The sequence below is a fragment of the Cricetulus griseus genome, chromosome 4 (assembly GCF_003668045.3).
Source record: "Cricetulus griseus strain 17A/GY chromosome 4, alternate assembly CriGri-PICRH-1.0, whole genome shotgun sequence".
Classification (NCBI taxonomy): domain Eukaryota; kingdom Metazoa; phylum Chordata; class Mammalia; order Rodentia; family Cricetidae; genus Cricetulus; species Cricetulus griseus.
This window is the reverse complement of record NC_048597.1, coordinates 114,566,082-114,588,016: the sequence shown is the minus strand read 5'-3', so window position 1 is coordinate 114,588,016 and position 21,935 is coordinate 114,566,082. Positions and strand designations below refer to the sequence as shown.

Genomic DNA, 21,935 nt, shown 5'->3' with positions numbered 1-21,935 from the left:
CTAGGTTCTACTGCATAGATAGACAGATAGAATCATCTAATTGTTTGAAGCCTAACGGTGCCATTTGTTCTGTTACTGGAGAACGTGCAACTTTTTTGGCTGAAGTCAAAGCAGGATGAGAGGGGTGGACCCTACCGTAGATAAACAAGAGGCAGCTGTGGGGGTTTCTGCCAACAGGTAAGGTCTGGAAAGCTCCGGGGAGCAGCCGCAGTCACAGTCCAGTACTTGGGCACCCGGGTCTGCGATCCTCCAGAATGGGCAGAGATTGGATGTGCCGGAAGGAGGACTACCCTGACGTGGAGTTGCCCCGGGTGCCGGGTGACAGATGTGCAGCCAAGCTTCCCTTGATCTGCCTTCCCCTGCCCTCGGGGGGGGGGACTCATTTGAACAACGCGAACCACAGGTTGCGCTGGCCAGACCGCTGCTCTCACTGCTCAAATTCCCACAGCTGCCGGGAGCCCAGGAGGCGGCGCTTCAAAAGTAGGGTGGAGTCAGCGAGGGCTGGTCCCGGGCAGCCAGGCCCCGCCTCGTGACGGTGACGGACAAGCCTTGCGACCAATCATGATGCTTGTGGTCCTGCGGGGATGAGAAGGCGGAGCGACGGATGTAGGCTGCGGCGGTCGAAGGGAAGGTTAGGGCGGCTTGCCAGGTCCAGCCCCGCTGTGATGACAATCAAGTTCGGACCAATCACATTGTATCTACCGCCTTCAGGGCCCGGGAGGTGGTGAACCAGGTGGGGGCGGAGCTTCGGAGGGCAGATTGGGACAGCAGCCCACCAGGTCCCGCCCACTAATGATAATGGACAAGCCTCCCGACCAGTCAGAACGTGCCGCCCGCCCTGAGGCGGGCCAGCCGAGCACCGTGAGCCGAGTGCCTCAGAAGTGGGAGGAGGCGTGTGGGGGAAAGCCTCTTGGAGAGATGGGGTGGGTCCTGAGGGAGATGGACAGCCCTGTCAACCAATGGAAGACGAAATCTGTTCCCGTTAGCGCCGGATCCCCGCGGGTAGGGCGGGGCGGGAGGCGCCGCGGGGATCCCGGGGCTGCCGAGGGCCCCTGACGAATTATACTCACCCTGGGAACATGGACCGGATGGCTAGCTCCATGAAGCAGGTACCCAACCCGCTGCCAAAAGTGTTGAGCCGGCGTGGGGTTGGTGCTGGGATGGAGGCTGCAGAGCGCGAGAGCTTCGAGAGGACTCAGGTGAGGACTTCGAACCCTGGGGCATCCCTGGGGCACCCGGAGTGGTGCAGGGTGCTGAGGGGCTTTGAAGGGAGTGAGGGTCTTGCAGACCCGGGGGGGGTAGGCAAGGTGGCTGCAATCGGAATCATCTTGGGGTGCGGAACTAGCAGGTCCCAGGGACGTCAGGGACCTGGGGATCAGGGCGAACTCTGAGGAGCTGGAGATCCCTGAGGCTGAGCATCATCAGGGGTCGCCAGAAGAAAGGGGCCTGAGGGAAGGGGTTCTTCTGGGTAGGGGAAGCACTTGGGAAACACTTGATTTCTGCAAGTGTGGGGACGCTGGCCTGAGGGTGTGAATGGTGCTCCCGATTGCTTCATGTTTGCATTGACTTTTCCCTCCCTCCTCAGCATCCTGTTTCTCAGCAGCCCCAGCTGTTGGTCTCAGGCTGAGCCGAAGGGCTCTGAGTGATGAGAAGGGATGTAGGAAACGCGAAGTGTGGCTCAACTTGGAAAATGACCCCGGGGGACTGGAGGAGCGGGGTGGGGTCGAGGGTGGGGGCTGCAGGCTGGGGCAGGAATTGAGGTGCTTGAACTGTCAGATCCTTGCGTGTCGGGAATAAGTTGTCCATTGAGACCCAGAATCCTGACTTAAGGTTTTGTTTCCACCCTCCAAAGTATGCCTGACTGCTAATAAGCAGAGCGCCTTATTTGTCTGGTCTGACCAGGGCAGATGGCCAAAATTCCACTGTGGTTATCACCAAAACCACTATCCGCTTTTACCTCGAGCTTTTATGCTTGCTGTATTGATTGTACTGAATCAAGCCTGAGGCAAGGGGCAGTCATCAGTTCATCTGTGTGTAAAATCCATTTCCGAGAATACAACCCTTAGGGTCCCACTGCCGAAGCTGTGCGAGGAGATTCCTTACTCTGGCTCTCAGAGTTCTACTTTGAAGGTCCAGTTGACTTCTGCCAAAGGCTGGTTCCCTGTTGTGTTCTGGGAGTAGGGAAGATCGAAGAGATAGGGAAGGAAGAAGGCCATTTTAGCCCAGGGGACTTTAATCCACCTTTTGTTTCTGAGACCCTTGGATCCGCTATGTGTTGAGACTGTCATTCACTTGCCTCTCAGGGTTCAACTGGGTTTGGAGCTTGATCCCCCTTTTTAAAAAAAATAAAATTTGCTTTTAGCCTTGGGTGTTCCTGAAAAAAAAAAGTCTTCATATTCTCCCCCTACACACACCCCTCTTTTTTTTATGAAAGAAGAAACTGGAGCTGTTTCATAGCATCCACTCCTTTGAGAACCTTAGATAACTCAAAACTGGAGCAATAAGTAGACATAAGAGTCGGAGCTTAGGGCAGCTGGCTCAGGGGTAAAGGACAACTAACCTGGCCACTGGAGCTTCATCCCAGGAAGAGAACCAACTCCAAGTTGTCCTCTGACATCCACACTCTCTGTGTACCATAAACACCCCCCCAACACACACATACGCATACATCAAAAAAACCACTTGACTTTTTTAAAAAAAAGTTTGAATTTAATATGGAGTGATAGAAATCTAGGCATCTGAATGTTTCCAGCCACGGCTAACATTTTCCCTAGTTGTCCAGGGAACACCCAACCAGGAGAGTCATAGATCAGTGTCTCATTTTACCTTCTGTAGAACACTTGTAATTAGCCAGATTTTATGTGTTTGGTGTGCCCGTGTGTTGAGGCAGACTACAGCAGAGAGATTTTTTTTCAGTTGTTAAAACTTTTTTATCTTACTGTGTAGCCCTGGATGGGCTGGAACTGGCTATGTAGACCAGGCTGGCCTTGAACTGTCTTCAGTCTTCCTGCCTTTGCCTTCCTAGTGCTGGGATTACAGGCATGAGCTACCACTATCTAACACAGTTGTCGAAACCCTTTAGAGCTGGCAGGCAGGGTGAGACACTCCTGCAATCCCAGCACCTAGGAGCAGAAGCAAGAGGATCTTGCCGATGTGGTCTAAATAGTAGCTTCCAGGCCAACTGTGGCTATAGAGAGTGAGACACTATCTCAAAAAGAATTTCAGTAACCCAAAACCAAAAACATTGGTTTCTTAAGAGACCAAGAGAATTGGCAAAGGTATGATAATAATAATTGTGGCTAATTATTATGTTTGGAGGCCCTCTAAATACAGTACTTTATTTGCTATCTTTAATCTTCACAAGAGCTGCTGAAGTGGTTATCGGCCCCATTTTGCTTGGAGGAAATTGAAGCCTACTGAGGTTAAATAACTTGCTGGGTAACACAGGTGGAAGTGGCCCCAACCTTTAACCACTGCCTTGTGCTACCTTTCAGTCCTGAGCAGGTCCGGAAGACATCTGAGTTCTGTTCATTTCTTTTTGTTTTGAGACAGGGTCTCTTGTAGTTCAGCTGGTCTCACACTAGCAATGAAGACAAGGAGGTTCTTGAATTCCTGGTCCTCCTGCCTCCACCTCCCAGTGTTAGCATTGCAGGGGTATCCCACTGTGGTTGGTTATATGCACTGCTGGGGATGGAACCCAGAGCTTCGTGTGTTCCTGGCAAACACTCTACCCACTGAGCCACACCATCAGTCCCTAGGAGACGGTTCAGTTTTGTGGCCAAGCATAGGCTGATGGGCTGGGCTGTGTGCCCTCAGGCAAACAATCTAACTTTCCTCACTGTAAAATAAAGATAATACAGGGCTGGGAAGATGGTTTGGTGAGTAGTACGCTTGTACGTTTGGTGAGTAGTACGTTTGGTGAGTAGTACGTTTGGTGAGTAGTAGTATACAAGCATGAGGGCTGAGTTCAGATCCTCAGAATATACACTAGAACAAAACAAAACAAAACAGGTACAGCTCCTGTTTTAGCCCAATCAGTGAGACTCAAGTTCAGTGAAGTGTCAAACAAAAGAAAAAGGAATTAAAAAGATGGAGGGCAATAGATGAAAGCGCCCAGTGTAGACCTCTGGGCTTTACATGTTCACACACACAGGAACATGCATCTGTAGACTAAGTACACAGCACACATACAAAATCCACATAATATTTAACCTTGCAGGTTTGTGGTGTGGGATGCATTGGACAGTACTCAAGAAGACGTTTTGTGAATTATGGGGCACTCTGTGTCCCAGGAGCAGCCTCTTCCAGGAAGTCTGTCCCTCCTTAACTGTCAGCACCTTTTCAAAATGTGGCGTGGCCATTGTCCCTTCCAGTGGCCCAACCAATGGGTCCCCAGTCGTCACCTCGTTGCCCATCCAGCTCAGCACAACCGTTGGCTGGATGTTTATTTTTTGACATTTTAAATTTTAAATTTTAAATTTTGCTTACTGAGTCAATTCTGTATTCACTAGGACCTAATGTGTTAAAGGGAGGAAGCCTGGGAGGATGGTTCAGTGGTTGCTGCACAAGTGTGTGCACCTGAGTTGGGATCCCCAGAATCCCTGTAAAGTAGGGCATGCTAACACACATCTCTAATCCTAGTACTCTTTACAGAAAGATAGGAGGTGGAGATAGGAGAATCCCTGGAAACTCACAGGCCAAGGAGCTTGGAGTGTGTTGTGACAAACAAGAAATTGTGTCTCAAATAAGGTGGAAATTGACTGGCACCTGAGGTCATTTTATGACCTCCACATATGTAGCATGGCATGTACACACACACACACACACACACACACACACACACACACACACATTCATACACTGTCACACACACTGTATAGTCTGGGCTGGCCTCGACTTTGTAGTTCTCCTGCCTCAGTCTCCCAAGTAACTGGGCTAATGGGCTTCATCATCCTGATATGCTAATATTGTTTTCAAGGCAGGGTCTCATGTAGCCCAGGCTATCCTGGAACTTACTATGTACCCAAGGATGACATTAGACTCCTGATCCTCCTGCCTCCACCTCCCTGTGCTCTATTCATAGGTGTGCTCTATTCCATTTGACTTTTGTTTTATTTTTGTGAAAGAGAATGCAAAATGTGTATAATTATAAAATATGTAGTTAAAAATTTAATTAAAATTATTTATGTGTGTGCAAGTGCATATACGCTCTTGTACTCGCCATGCCTGCACATGAGGAGGTAAGAAGAGGACATCAGACAGGGTCTCTCACCAAACACAGAGCTATACAGCAAGCCCTAGCCTCCTGTCTCTGTCAGCCACCCCCAGCACTGGGGTTACAGGTGGGTGTGGCCATGCCCAACATTGTTTAAAACATAAGTGTTTGGGATTTGAACTCAGGTCTTCCTGCTTTTGCAGTAAGGAACTTTCTCCCCAGCCCAGTACTTTTTTTTTTTTTTTTTTTAATTATTTCATGTAGGATCTGAAAAGCAGTTCTTTACCTCCCAAAATCTACTGTGGCATTGAGGAGGATTTAGCTCCCGTAGAATGTTGCAAGCACAAGGACCTGGTTTGGTCTGTGGCAATGAGAAAGAAAAGAAAAAAGAAGCTGCTGTAATGATATCTGGTTTGCAGAGTGCTTTGCAGTTTATAATGAGTGATATTAAATGACTTCAGCCTTCAGAGAGTTCATCAGCTTGTTTTGGTCATCCAGTGCTGACTTGTGAGTGAAAGCCACAACCCAGGTGTCCCATGGCAGGCCCAGCCCACCGTGATGCCCTCCAGTTTGGCCATGAGGAAATTTCTGGAAGGATTCAAGGGTTACCAATCAGATGAGGAAAATAGCTTTACCTAACTTTTTATTTGCCTTTATTTATTTTGTGCGTCTGTATGTAAAGGTGTGGGGAGTGTTGCACATGGAGGACAGCTTGGAGGAGTTGGTTCTGGCCTCCCACTGTGGGTCCTGGGGATTGAACTCAGGTTGTCAAGCTTGGCAGCAAGTGCCTCCAATTCTAGTTCATAAGACAGGGTATAGATCTCTTTGAATATGTGATCCTCCAGCCTCAGCCACTGGAGGGATTGAAGCATACCCACCATGCTTGGCCTCTGCCTATATTTACTTATCCAAAAAAAAAAGTTTTTCTCTGTGGGATGTTTATTCTTTTAACATTACTCTGGGGGGCATGTTTCATGGAGTGGACCAGAGATGTGTAAGATCGAGAATAGCCCTGGAGGAGGTATGTGTGAGTCAGCAGGGAAGTGGGGCTCTGTTGTGGTCAGAAGACCAAAGTGGCAGACTTTTAAGGGTGTTAAAACCAAAGGCAGGAAGAGGCTGAAGGTGTAGCTTAGCCACGGAGCACTTGCTCAGGATAACCCAGTGCATGGCTAGGGATGTGACTCATGGTGTCAAAGGAATACAGTAGTCCATCATGGAGGGGGAGGCACGGCAGCAGGAGCACGAGGCAGAGATGCTCACGTTGCATCGACAGTCGGGAAGCAGAGAGAGATAGATGCTGGTGCTCAGTTAGATTTCTCCTTTTTAATCAGGACCCTAGCCCATAGGACGATAACACCCGTCCCAGTCTAGAAGCTTCCTTCTATGTGTGCTCATAAATTTGTCTCCTAGGTGATTGTAGACCCTATCTGTTGACAGTGTTAACTGTCTTTGTCCCAGCCTGCTTACTCTCTTCCTCCTTTTCCCCCCTGACCTGCGGGGTCCCCAAGATGCTGAGCTCACCCTACTTCTCTCTTACACCTGCGCACTTCCTCAGCTCTCACCTCCATCTGGCAGTTTCTGTCCTCACCACGATGACGTCACCGCCCCATGTCTCCTTCCTGACTTCCTGTTCTATGGGCTCCTCAAGACATCTGTACCCCCCCTCCATGCCCTGTGGCCTGGCCATTGGTCCCTTGTGTCCCTGTCCCCACTGCTTTCCTCCCTCTTTCCCACACTGCGTGTGTCCTGTTGTCTCCACTCTATGACACTCCTATGTCCAGCCCTCCTTTGTTCCTCACAGTGCCTGACCCCCCATGCCTTTACATTTCTTTCTTTTTCTCCCTTCCCCTCCTCTCTCCCTTTTCTTCCTTTACTGGTCCCTTTCTCAAGAGCCCTTGCTAGGGGCTGAGACTATAGCTTAGTGGGTAGACATAGCCGTGATTTCCATCCCCAGCACCATGTAAACCAGGCCTGTTAGTGAATGTCTTTAGTCCTAGCACTTGGTACATGAAGGCAGAAGGATCAGGAGTTGAAGGTTGGGACTGGAGAGATGGCTCCGTTCCTAAGAACACATGCTGCTCTTCAGGGCTCCAAGTTCAGTTCCCAGCAGCTGCATCAGGCAGTTCCCAACCACCTGGAACTCCAGCTTCAGAGGATTGGGCACCCTCTTAGGTCCTCCATGGGCACTTTCACACACATGCACTCCCATAATCAAAATTAGTCTACCAGACTGGAGGGATGGCTCAGTGGTTAAGTGTACTTGAAGCTATTGAAAAGGACACAGCACTCGTATTCAGTGGCTTACAGACACCTGTAACTCCCAATTTCAGGGAATCCAACACTCGATTCTGGCTTCCACAGGCACCTGCATGCATGTGGTGCACATATATACACCCAGGAATGAATCTTTAAAAAAGAAAAAGCCAAGTGTGGTACTGCACACCTTTAGTCCCATCACTGAGGAGGCAGAGGCATGTGGATGTCTGTAAGTTTGACATCAGCCTGGTCTACATAATAAGTTTCAGGCCAACCAAGGCTACATAGTGAGATTTTGTCTCAAAAAACAAAAATTTTCAAGGTCTTTCCAAGATTGTGTGTGGTATGATACTACCAGAGTCCCTGGTCCTTGCCCTTGTATAACTCAAACATATACTGGACATCTTTTGTGGTCTGGTTGTACATGGGTCATATAGTTCAGGGAGTCTGGGATGCTGTAGTATGTTAGCACATTTATGCAAGCCCACATCTTGGCTTCCTGTGTTAATAGTTCCCTCTTGGGGGTATCTGTGAGTCTCATTGTCCATTGGGGGACCCTTGTAGAAGGTAGGTTCTGATGTGCCCGTTGGCCAGACATAAAGGAGTCAGAGAATTGAGAAGTGATGGCCTGTATCTCTATTCCCGGTTACGCAGGCAGATGGAGCAGGAGGACTGAATGAAGCCAGAAGTTCAGGACCAACATGGGCAACATATTGAGAGACTTAATAAAAAGAAAAATATAAAAGAAGAATGATGTTTTCAGTGCTGTGACAAAATACCTCACCAAAGCAACTGAAGGGGGAAAGGGTCACAGTTTAGAGTTCATCATGGGGGGAAAGCGTGGCAGCAGGAGCACGAGGCAGCTGGTCACAGGGCATCCGCAGTCAGGAAGCAGAGAGAGATGGATGCTGGGGCCCAGTTCACTTTCTCAGTTTTTATTCAGTCCAGGACCCCAGCCTAGGGGATTGTGCCACCCACATTCAGGCTGGGTCTCTCTCTCCTGCTCAGGTAAACTCTCTGAAAACATTCACATAAGAGCTAGAGAGATGGCTCAGCCGTTAGGAGCACTGGCTGCTCTTCCCAGCACCCACATAGCACCTCATAGCTGTCTGTAACTGCAGTTCCAGGGAGTTTGATACCTTTATGCACATAAAATAAAGAAATTATTAAAAAGAAAACACATGGACAAGCATGGGCATGTCTCCTAGGTGGTTCTAAGAGCCTCAAACTCTACTGACTGAGCCACTTATTATAAATATCAAGGTGAGCCGGGCATTGGTCTTGAACGCCTTTAATCCCAGCACTCAGAGGGCAGAGGCAGGTGGATCTCTGTGAGTTCGAGGTCGGTCTGGTCTACAGATCGAGTTCCAGGACAACCTCCAAAGCTACAGAGAAACCCTGTCTTGAAAAACCAAATAAATAAATAAATAAATAAATACCAAGGTGACAATGAAGATTGACCATCAGGGGCTGGAGAGACCAGAGTTTGGTCAGTAGCCACACCTTGGACTGCTCACAGCCTTCTGTGACTCCAGCATGAGGGAATGTAATGACCTCTTCTGACATCCTGGGACATTGCATTTACATCCTATACTCAGAGATGCACAAACATACACATAATAAAAATCAAAACTTGCCAGGCGGAAGTGTACATGCCTTTAATCCCAGCACACAGGAGGCAGAGGCAGGTGGACCTCTGAGTTTGAGGCCAGCCTGGTGTACAGAGTGACCCTGTCTTAAAAAACAAAATAAATACATAAATATAAAAAATAAAAGATTTTCCATTAGACCTGGTGTCATAGCATACATCTCCTAGCTGCTCAGGAGACTGAGTCATGGAATCAAGGGATACAGGTATATATTGTGCTGGTCTTATACACATATTTTGTGTGTGGGTGTGCTTGTGTGTCTGTGTCTGTGTGTCTACTTCAGCAATAGTGCTTGTATGGAGGTCAGAGGACAACTTACAGGAAGCAGTTCTCTTCTCCCACCACATGGAACTCAGGAGGTCAGGTTTGGCCGCAAGTACCCAATGAGCCATCTTGCTGGCCCTTTACATACATACACACACACACACACACATACATACACACACACACATACACACATAATACATACACACATACATACACACATAATACACACACACACACATACATACATTCATACATACACACATAATACACACATACATACACACACATACACACACATACAGACATACTACACACACACATACACACATACTACACACACACATACACACATACTACACACACACATACATACATACATTCATACATATACACATACACATATATACACACATACATACACACACACACACACACACACACACACACACACACACATTTCTAGCAACCTCTAAAATGCTGGGTTGGGTGCTTCTCTATCTGGGGAATAGGGACCAGTGCTTCTCTATCTGGGGAATAGGGACCAGGGATTAGAGGCATGGGGCTCTCAGAGCCCTAGGATTGCACCTTAGGAAGCAATGGGAACAAAATAGCAGATTCCCTGGCCCTCTTAGGCATCCCCAAGGTTCCTTACTTGGCCAGTCTTCAAGGCAACGATCAGGGCCGCATTGTGTGCCCCAGTCATTGGCTTGTGTATTCTACTCTCTGAGGTACCGCGTGGAGGAGTGTGGGTGTGGCAAGCTCAGCCCGGTGCAGTGAGCTGGTGGCCACTCTGTCTGCTGCTGCTTCCAGAAGCTCTGATGGCCTGGAATATTGCCCACCTAGCAAAGGGAATTTGTCAGTTCCACCTCCCGACAGGGTGGAGGCTGCTTCCTGTTTTCCTGCCTGGGCAGGCAGGGAGGAACCCTGTTCCTAGTGCTGGTGCAGGAAAGGGGCCATAGCAGGAGAGAGAAGCTTGTGTTTCTTGGATGGACTCACAGCCGCTACCATTGTTAATGCTGTGGTGAGGCGGTTTAGGAAGCCAGTGTGTGCCATTCAGGTGGCCAGCACTGCCTGTGATCCAGTGATGGCCCATTGCATCCAAAGCCACATTTACAGAGACCCTCTTTTGGCCCCTGGCAGAAGGTGCATCTCATCATCCATGGCTGTGGTCATTTTCCCAGTACAGACACTGAGGCTCAGAGAGGTTGAGTGATTTGCCTGAGAATGCACAGGAAAGCTTCGAGCATGGCACAGGTCTCATCACAGATGTTCTTAATTTTAATTTGCCTGAGACAGCAACATCACATGCTGCCCAGGTTAGCCTCCAACTTTTCCATGTAGCTAAGAACGACCTTGAGTGCCTTCATGATGTTCCTGTCTTCACTTCCTTGAGTGCAGGGATTACAGGTGGTCAGCACCATGCCTGTCTTTACTTTTTGCAAAAAAAAAAAAAAAATTCCATGCATTCTAGTGTGTACATACATGTATTCCTCTGTCCCACCACATAGGTCCTAGGATCTAAGTCAGGTCATTAGGTGTGACAGCAATTGCCTTTCACTGTGCCTCCCCGAAAACCCCTTTTAAAATCTCCTTTTAAAACTGAAGTCTTGTCTGTGGCTGATTTAAAAAAGGTGGGGGGTACACAGATTTGATTTCCCTAGTCTTTTCCAACTGACATACTTGGATGTTTTAAATTCCTCCAGGGTTGGGGGACACACACACATACACCCTCCTAGGACATAAATTCATCTAGAAACCATGGTGTTAACTGTCAGCTTGACAGCCTCTAGACTCACTTGCAAGAGGGGCTTCTGGGCATGCCTGTGAGAGTATGTAGGTTATGGCCAGCCTCTGAGAATGACTTGATTATATTAATTGATGTGGAAGATCCACGGTCACTATGGGCAGAACCATTCCCTTGGCAGGGGATGCTTGACTGTACTAAATAGAAACAGTGAACCGAGCACCAGCATGTGTGCTTTAGCTCATCGCTGTGTGCTCTTTATGAGTGTTGATTTAAGTTCTCTCACCACTTTGCCTTCCCTCCCTGGTGGAGCTGTGAGCCAGAATAAGCCTTCTTCCCTTAAGTCATTTCATTTGGTCAGAGTCTTTTTTTTTTTTTTTTTTTGAGACAGGGTTTCTCTGTGTGGCTTTGGAGCCTATCCTGGAATTCACTTTGGAGACCAGGCCAGCCTCGAACTCACAGAGATCCGCCTGCCTCTGCCTCCCGAGTGCTGGGATTAAAGGCGTGCGCCACCAATGCCTGGCTGGTCAGAGTCTTTTATGACAGCACCAGGAAAGGACTGAGGCAAGTGGTAGCTCCAAACTTATAGTCCTCCTTCCTCTGCCTCCTAATTACTGGGCTTTCAGGCTAAATGAAATCAGTACCCAGAGCCCATTGTTCAGATAGTAAAATGTCAGAAAAACAGGAAGTAATCACAGTTGGGTGAAAGCTGCCCTGTGGGGCAGGTTAGTGAGTGGGAACTCCAGCTAGTGGCCTATGTTAGCCAAGTTTAGTGTTCCTTGAAGTCTGTATTTCTTTCATTGTTTTGAGAGAGGGTCTTCTGGTGTGATGCAGGCTGTTCTTGAACTCTGTTTACCTTTTACTCTTTACCTTTTATTTCATTTGTGTGTATGTGTGTATGAGTGTGTGTGTGTGTGTGTGTGTGTGTGTGTGTGTGTGTGTGTGTGTGTGCACGTGCATGTGAGTACAGATGCCCAAAGAGTCCAGAAGAGGGCACTGGATCATCCAGAGCTGCAGTTACAGACAGTTGTGAGACCACCAGTGTGGGTGCTGGGACCTGAACCCAGGTCCTCTGAAAGAGCAGTATGTTCTCTTAACCACTGAGCCATCTCTCCAGCCATATCTCCATGTATGCATGTGCTCCTGTGTACATGGGTATGATGCATGGAAAAGTTGGACAGTCTTGGATGTTCTTCCTCAGGCACCATCTGCCTTGTTGACTTCATTTATTTATGGGGTATGTCATGCATGCATACTCGTGTGTACACACCACAGCAAGCATGAAGAGGCAGAGGAAAACTTATGGGACTCGGTTTGCTCCTTCCTCCATGTAGGCCCCAGGGACTGAACTAAGATCACCAGGTTTGGCAGCAAGCATCTTTACCCACTGAGCCATCTTGCCTGTCCCTCCCCACCTTGTTTTTTGAGAGAGGGTTTCTGAATAGGGTCATTGAACCTCCATAAGAATCCATTTGCCTGTTTCTACCTCCCCAGCGCTGGGATTACAAGCATATGCCCCCTCTCTTGGCTCTCTTTAGCATGGATTCGAGGGCTGAGTTTGAGTCTTCATGCTTGCAAGACAAGCACTTTACTCCTTGAGCTGTCTTCCCTTGAAGACAAGCCCTGCCCTTGAATTCTCAATTAGCCCAGGATACCCTCAGATACACTTTGTAACCCAGGTGATGTTGAACATAGATCTTTCTTCACCTGACTCTCAAGCACTGGAATTACTGGTGTGTACCACCACACACAGCTGTGTTTATGTTATATCTCAATGTGCAAAAGATTTAAAAAAAAAAAAAAACCCAACAACTGAAAAGACAACTCTTCCAGAAGCTGTGTGCAGGGACTTGCCTCTTGTCTGTCCATACCTGCTTTAGGTTCCGTCTCAAACCCAGCCTCCCCCCAAAACATTCTCAAAGGCATCTGGGAACAGAAAGCTGGTGACCTATGAGTCATGTACCTACCTGCAGCTTCCTGGTCATGCAGTAGCTGGTAGCCAGGAAGCAGAGACCATCATTAACCCATACTTTACATGTGGGCCTTGGCTTCTATTCATTTGTGTCTTCTGTAGACGCCAAGGAGCTGTATGTTTCTCGTTTATTTTTTCAGTGTGGTGACCCCCAAGCACTTAGCAGAGGGCTGTCACCACCTAATCGCCAGTGCCAGTGAAATGTAGACTGATCAGGTGGTGGAGCATTCAAAAGGAGACTAGGGGAACACAGAAGTGTCTAGAGCAGGGCTTCTCAGCCTTCCTAACACTGGGACCCTTTAGTACAGCTCCTCATGTTGTAGTGACCCTACCACCACCATAAAATTACTTTCATTTCCACTTCATAACTGTAATATTGTTACTGTTGTGAATCATAATGTAAATATCTGGGTTTTCCAATGGTCTTAGATGATCCCTGCAAAAGGGTCATTGGACCCCAAGGGTTGTGACCCACAGGTTGAGAACCACTGCTCTAAAGAAAATTCATGACCTGGGGAGGGATTCATTCAGCATGGATCTCAGGCATGGCTTATGTTCCAAAGAGGAGTACAGGTTACAAAGGACAGAGCTGTAGATGAGCCATGGATGAGTTGCTGGGAGCATCTGGGAGGTGTCACCCGGGAATGTGCACACACAATGATCTTGTTACAGGGTGTTTTAAGTTTCTGGCTGGTAGCACCTTCCAGATAAACTCATCATAGATCTTTCCTTTTTATTATTACATTTATTTATTTACTCATTTTTAAAGTTTTTTTATAATTTATTTTTATTTTATGTACATTGGTGTTTTGCCTTCATGTATGTCTGTGTGAGGATGCTGGATCCCCTGGAACAAGCATTATAGACAGTTGTGAGCTGCCATGTGGGTACAGGGAGTTGAGCCCAGGTCCTCTGGAAGAGTAGCCAGTGTTCTTAACTGCTGAGCAATCTCTTCAGTCCTCATTTTAAAGTGTTTAGTTTTTAAGAGTGTGTGTGTGTGTGTGTGTGTGTGTGTGTGTGTGTGTGTGTGTCCCGAGTGCATGTACACGTGCCCATGTACATATGAATGCAGGTGCCCAAGGAGTCCAGATTTCCTGGATAGAGCTGGGGTTACAGGCTGCTGTGAGTCACCAGATGTAGTTGCACTGGTCCTCTGTAAGAGCAGTACACACTTTTTTATTTTAATTGAGACTGGGTTTCTCTGTGTGGCTCTGGCTGTCCTGGAACTAGCTCTGTGGGGCAGGATGGCCTTGAACTCAAAGATCCTCCTGTCTCTGCTTCCCAGATGCTGGAATTAAAGGTATGTGCCACCACCACAAGGCTGCAATACACACTCTTAAGAGTGAATGCCACATGCTTGTATAGACTTCAGGAGGCAACTTTCAGGAGTCAGTTTTCCCCTTTCACTGTGTGGACCTCAAGGATCAAACTCAGATCATTAGGCTTGGCAGCAAGCACCTTTACCCACTGAGCCATCTTGCCAGCCCACACAGTGTACATTTCTTAGGTGTGCTGGTTTGTGTATGAGCTGTTGCCCAGCTCCACAGCCGTGTCTGGCTGAAATCATGTGCTGTATACTTTTGGATTTCTTAGGGTAAGTCTTAACTGGGGCCATATTCCTTTTACTCTTTTACAGTATTTGTTATGGCACATGTGTGTGGAGGTCTGGACATGTACATGCCAAGGTACACATGGAGGTTTAGGAATTGTTTCTCTCCTTCCATTGTGGGTCTGAGGATTGAAGTCAATTTGTCAGGCCCCTGGGCCATATTCTTGTTGTTCCTGAGATGGTCCCCAGTGAAGTATGCATACTGAGCCATTCTCACTTTCTCAAAACAAAAAGTAAAAGGAGGCCTTGGGGCATGGCTTGTTGGTAGAGCCTTGGCCTAGAATCTCTCAGTGAGGGACTGAGGTTCTGACTTCGTAGTGGCAGAGGTCTTTATGAATCACCTGGTGAGGAGCTTGGTGATAGAGCACTTGCTTAGAATCTCCCAGGGAGAGTCTTGCTCAGTGGGAGATCACCTGCCTAGAATCCCCCAGTGAGGGGCTGGGGTGTGGCTCATTGGGAGAGATCCTGCCTAGATTCTTCAAGTGAGGACTAGGGGTGTGGGGTGTGGTTCAGCTGTGGAACATTTGCTTAGAATCCTCCAGTGAGGGGCTGAGGGCATGGCTCAGAGATAGAGTGTTTTCCTCACATGTACAACAAATCACACACACACACACACACACACACACACACACACACACACACACACAAAGAAAGAAAAAGGAAAAATATGAAGTGTCTTATATTTTCCCAGTATAACCACCTATCTACAGACAAAGAACCTTTCCTGAGCTTGTTTTGTTCTTGTTGTTTGTTTGTTTTTAATTTTGGTTTTTTTAAGACAGGGTTTCTCTGTGTAGCTCTGGCTGTTCTGGAACTCACTCTGTAGACCAGGCTGGTCTTGAACTCACAGAGATCTGCCTGGCTCTGCCTCCTGAGTGCTGGGATTAAAACTGCCCAATCATGTTTGTTTAACATAGGTTAGTATAAAGACTGTAAAAAAGGAAGAAAGGAAGGAAACTAAATGATGCTGCTGAGTTTGTAGTCATTTGTTAGTGATAGAAAATGAGCAAGGCTGGGCCAGCAAGATGGAGTGATTCAGTCCCTGGCCCTACATGGCAGAAGGATAGAACTGACTCCCCAATATTGTCCTCTGACTGCCACATTGCCCCCACCCAAATACACAAATAAATGTATGCCATGCTCCCAGCAAGACCCCCAGTGCCCCAGACCTGATGTCACAGACAAACCACCCTGCTGGACCCAGGGGCCCCATGCTATTCGATGTGTGTTTATTGTGGCCATAAATCATGCACTGGAATTCCACCGTTGGCACCCATTCCCACAAGTTTATCCTGAAAGGACAATTCAACAGTCAGTTCAGAACATTTTTTTCCTGCCAGGCCACCAAGTTCTTTGATATAATTCCAGGTTGGAGGGTCACAGATCTAATTTACTTAGGAAAAATATTTCAATGAAGCTGTGCTATTTTTAAAAAGTGGGTGGGAAAGCCCAATGTCATGATAGAAGTGAGATGGAATGTCTGCAGAGAAGAAAGCCGGCTTGAAGACAGGAAGCAGATGAGGCATCCAAGAGTGAGAGCCCCCAGGCATGTCCTGTTGTGCCCCTACACTTACTCAGGCTTGTGGTAGAGATCTGGAATGTTCTGGTGTTCCCGGCTTAACTACAGAGGAAGTAGAGTGCACTTGTAGTGCACTGACTTAAGACTTAGGAAGTCTGGGCCAGAGAGATGGCTCCATGTGGGAAGGCGCTTGCCTCCCGACCTCCACTTGACCACCTGAGTTTGATCCTTGGAACCCATGCGAAGGAAAGAGAGTAGCAACACTCTGGATGTTGTCCTCCAGCTTACATATATAGACACAGACACCCATTATACACACACACCACACACACACATACCACAATACATCATACACACCACACATACATCATACATATACACCACACACACAAATTATATATACACACATACCACACATACACAAATACACCATACACACACATAACATACACATACCACACACACACACATCATATACACACCACACACACATTATATATGCACACACCATACATACACACACATACACCATAGACATACATACCATACACACGCTACACACACACACCACACATATCACACAAACCACCACACACATACACCACACACACACACAACACAACACACATATACAAACACACCACACACACTTATAACACACACACACACACACACACACACACACACACACACACACCCTTAGAAAAATGCATGCAAAACTCTTCAGAAGTGCTGAGGTCCTGCAGGATGGGGAGAGGCTGAGAACTGTCAGGTGAAAGGACACTAATATATGGCACTACCCCAGCTTGCATCCAGGAACAGAAAGAGCACAGTAGTGGACAGATGGCAGCATCAAAAGTGGTCAGTAGTGCAGCTCACAGTTTGAAGGCAGGTGAGTGTCCTGGTTGGACTGACTGAATGCAGAAGGAGAGCTGTGGAAGAGATGTACAGAACCCTGAACTATTCCAGCAGAGTGAACTGAATGGCACGATACTTACCAAATCCTCAGCGAGGGCTGAGTGGACATGTGATCCCTTGCCACCACGGAATCTTTACCCCCAGGACAGCAGAGCCCCACATGATTATAGGTAGCAGACAGGGTGGCACCTTCTCTGTTCCCCTCTCCTTCCCTCTTCCTGTCTTCAGCAGTGTTTCTCACTAGCTCAGGATGTCTTGGAGCTCCTGACCCTCCTGCCTCCACGTCAAATGCTGGGATTACAATTGGATACCACCACACCCACACAATGTGATGCTGAGGGTCAAACTCGGGGCTTTGTGTGCTCTATCAAGGGAGCTGCATCCTAGACCCTTGTTCTGCTCTTAACGTCTTTCTTCTTCTTGAGACGGAGTTTCATTATATAGTCTGGGTTGGCTCAAACTCACAGAGAGTCTCCTGGGAGACTCTGCATTGGGTTCCCGAGTACCAGGATTACAAGCAAGCATTACCACGTCTAGTTTACAGTTTTGTTTCTTATCAGCTCTTCATGGTAGTATGAAATGTTATGCTGACATGTGGGCTCACTGAATGGGCCTAATAAGAGTAGCCGAGCAATAGCCCATGCTAGCTGTTGTCTCTGTCCCCAGGTGCTGAAGCCTTCCCTCATGTTCTCAGGAGAATTGTCCCCCTACCCCCAGTTCCCTTCACCCCTGCCTTTCCCAAGGCTCCTATGGGTTGTGTGTTTTGTCTGCCTGGTGACATAAAGCTCCATTGATAACAGGGTTGTGCACATAGGATTACTGAAGAGATGTGTTTTGTCAAGGATGAAGTGATTGAATAGGTGAGAGCTTAGAGTTAGTGAGTGAATGAGTGAACAATTGAATGACTGAATAGATGGGTTAGTAGATCAGTGATGGGGTGACTGAGTGATTAGTGGCCAGATAGGTAATTGAGTGAATGAATGAACAAAAGAGCAAATGAGTGTAATGAGAGGTTTTTGGCCCGGCTGGGTCCCACAGCCACCTCGTTAGCCCCAAATGAACACACAGAAACACATATTGATATGAAACTGTTGGCCAATGACTAGGCTTCTTATTGGCTGGCTCTGTCTTAATTATTAACCCATCTGTATTATTATTCATCTGTGTATTTCCACGTGGCCTTATCTTACCAGAGAAGGGTCCAGACCTCTAACTCCTTTGCAGTGTACAAGGCGACTGCCTTTGCCTACGTTTCCCAGAATTCTCCTCATCTCCTAGTCCACCTGTCTCCCTGCCTCTGTTAGCCAGTGTTTTATTCATCAACCAATAGGAGAAACATATACAGAAGGACAGCACCCATCAAATGAGTGAGTGAATGAATGAATGAGTGAGTGAATGAATGAATGATTAGTGTGTAAGTGAGCGATTGCATGGATGATTGTGATTGTGAGCATGAGAAACCCGGTGGATGAATAGTGAAGAAATACACAGTTGGCTGAATGGCTGAGTGAGTGAATGAATGAGTGAGTGAATGAGTGAATGAATGAATGAGTGAATGAGTGAATGAGTGAATGAATGAATGAATGAATGAATGAATGAATGAGTAACTACACACCCTTCCCACCTAGAGGCATGTCTGCCACATGGCGTCTCACCCATGTGGCCACCCTGCAGCAAGCTGCTCTCCGGCGTGACTGTGAAAATGTTCAGAGAGCTTTGTTATTTTCTCCAGGGTCTTGGGCAGCAGTCCCCTATGTGGAAGAAGTCGTTCACCCTTGTTTGTGTGCTGCTCCTGCCTGCCAGGGCCCGGAGTCCTGGCCTCTCTCCTGTCGCTGAGAACTTCTTGCCACAGGAAATCGGGCTTATTTTGAGGACTAAATAGCCTCTAAATATAGCCTCCCTGCACTGATATTTAAAGAGTGGTGCCGGTGGTGTTATGTCTGCACAGGGGAGAAGGAAAAAGACAACTTTCCAACCCCCTGTGAAGAAGAGAAGAGTCTACCAGGTTTTCTTGGGAGCAGAGCCAGGGCCAGGTGTCAAGGTTTTAATTACTGAAGTCTCAGGTGCTTCTCAAAGGCCTGTCACCAGCCTAGGGCTTGAAGTTTAGATTTCTGTTTCCAGGCAGTCATTTCTTGATAACTGCTACTTGGCTCTGTTTAAAAATACCCTAAGAGCTAGGAATGGGTTGCAGGAATGCCTATCATCCCAGCACTCCTGAATCCTGATGTATGCCGGAGGATCACAAGTTCAAGGCCAGACAAAACAAAACAAAAGCCCCAAAGCAACAGAAACCCTCTCCTGACCTGGAACATGACACAGGCATCCTTCCTGTCACACTCAGAGGAGCTGTGCTTTAGGAGGTGTCCCTGGCAGCCTCAGGACCAAGGGGAGCAACATGGGGAAGCCTGCCTTGAACAAGCCCTCTGCCAACCTCTCTCCCCTCCTCCCTCTCTCTTCCTCACTCTCAAGTAATGGTTGACAAGCAGCAAGTGATGAGGGATGGGGGCCCTGGAATCTTTCTGGGCAAAAAGCAAGCTGCCAAGTATAGAAAGCAGGGAACAAACAGCTCATGCCTCAGAGAGAGAGGTCAGCCCTGAAATTCCACTCATGCATGGTATCCGGGGGCCTCCTCCCAGCACATGGCCCCCACCTGCTCCTTCTCTTACAGGCTCCATCTTGGGCTACTGGGTGGACAGAATGACCTAAGAAAGTCCCTTTTGGACTAATGTTTTTGTATCTCAAGTGTTTTTTCTAAACTAAAAATAGGACTATTGGGGTGTGGGGTTAAACTTCTTTGGGGCTGAATTTATGTCTCTTTTCGGGGCGGGGGCATGAAAACAAGTACCTTTTTCTGTACTCAGTGCTGCCTATTAGTGCCTTTGTGTTTTTGCAGCTTATACGGCACCATCTTTTCCTCTGTAGCAATCAAGAGATTGACATATGTTACTCCTCTCACTGCTATGACAAAATGCCAGGCAAAGGCATTTCCTTAAGAAAGCAAGGTTTTGCCAGATATGACGGTGAACACCTTTAATCCCAGCACTCAGGAAGCAGAGGCAGGCTGATCTCTGTGAGTTCGAGGCCAGCCTGGTCTACATAGTGAGTTTCAGCAATCAAGGGTTACATAATAGACTCTGTTTTTATAAAAAGACAAAGAGAGGGAGAGGAAGGAAGGGTCTATCTGGCTCACAGTTTGAGGGCACCATCCATCATGGTGAGGAGGGTGTGGCGGCAGGAGCAGGAGGCAGCCAAACACAACCACAGTCAGGAAGCAGAAAGAGATGGATGCTGGTGCTCAGCTCACTGTCTCCTTTTTATTCAGTTCAGGACCCCAGCCTAAGCCAAGGGGATGGTGCTGCCCACATTTGGGTGTATCTTCTTCTCACTTTACTTAACCCAATCTAGAGACTTCCTCGAAAATGTGCCTAGAGGTTTGTTTCTTAGATAATTCTAGAGCTTGTCAAGTTGACGATACAAACCATCACAGCCTACAAACAGGAACTGGTTTTTTTTTTGTTTGTTTGTTTTGTTTTCTATTTTCTTTTAGAGGCAAGTTCTCATACTCTTTAACACATATTGGCCTGAGACTCACTGTTGTTGCCCAGGCTAACCTCACATTCACAGTGATCCTCCTGCCTCTCAGCCTCCGGAGTACTAGGATTATAAGCATGTACCACCATGCTTGGCTCCAAAATAATTAATGATGATTGTTGGTGCTTTTAAAAACCTATTCAAGAAAACACCCAGATATCATAACAACAACAACAAAAACCCATGCTGAGGCGGCAAGATGGCACAGGAGAGCACCTACCTAGAATCCTCAGTGAGGGACTGGGGTGTGGCTCAGTGGTAGAGCCCCTGCCTAGAATCCCCCAGTGAGGGGCTGCGGTGTGGCTCAGTGGTAGATCCCCTGCCTAGAATCCCCCAGTGAGGGGCTGAGGTGTGACTCAACAGCACAGCACATGTGATGCCCTTGGTTTCATCCCCAGCACTGCAAATCAAACCGAAATGGCAGTGTTCTCATTCCCTGGGACAGGCAGCAGCCCTTCTTTAGGGCTGGAGCATTCATGTCCCCAGTGAGAGATTCTTGGGTTCTCTTTGCCAGGTGTAGTCCCAGGAGTCCTCCTCAGTGGTTTTGCTGTTGTCTCTCCTCTGTGACAGTGTTCTTGGTGCCTGGATGCTAATCTCCATGTCAGTCAGCCAGCAGATAACATTTCTTTTTTTTTTTTCAGGGCTTGCTATACCAGGTGTGCAAAGAGAGGTTCCTCTCACGGAGGCTCTGTCTGGTCCCTTGAGGGAGGGGAACTATCATCTTGTCATCGTCTTTGCTTGTTCTACTGAGGTCCTCTGGGGTTGGAATGAGTGAGTTCTTTGGAATGTCAACGTGCCCTCCCCAGTGTTCACCATTTAGCCAGCTATGCCTGCAGAGCCAGGCGCCAGGAGTCGAGGATGAATCAGACTTGATTGTGGAGTCCCAGTTGCTTCCAGAACGGGGGGGGGGGGGCGCTGGCTAAGTGGTCACTGCTTAGCCTTTTGTAACCACAGCAGCAGAGGAGCCCAAAGAAATGGTGGAAAGAGTCTGGGAAGGCAGGATTAATTACCTCCAGCTACTTAAGGTTGTGAACTACTTAAGGTTGTCAGTGTCTTTTGGTTAGAGAAGCCACAGGGAGCCAGCAACAGGGGCAGGTGGGATTGGAGGGGGGCTTTCGAGGACCAGGATGGAACCAAGGGGAAGCTGGGGGAAACAGAGACCATGCCACCGCAAAAGTCCCAGACTGGCGTCCCC

At 47.8% G+C, this 21,935-nt stretch overlaps 1 protein-coding gene across 1 annotated transcript in view; it reads left to right on the top strand.

Moving 5' to 3' along the window:
• The first annotated feature begins 1,019 nt into the window (after nucleotides 1-1,019).
• Hip1 (huntingtin interacting protein 1) overlaps nucleotides 1,020-21,935 on the top strand; it is a 127,352-nt gene continuing 106,436 nt past the window's right edge. The window contains exon 1 of the mRNA XM_027416182.2: nucleotides 1,020-1,199. Within this exon, the coding sequence (XP_027271983.1) occupies nucleotides 1,080-1,199 (120 nt within the window). The 5' untranslated portion in view covers nucleotides 1,020-1,079. The remainder of the gene's footprint in view (nucleotides 1,200-21,935) is intronic.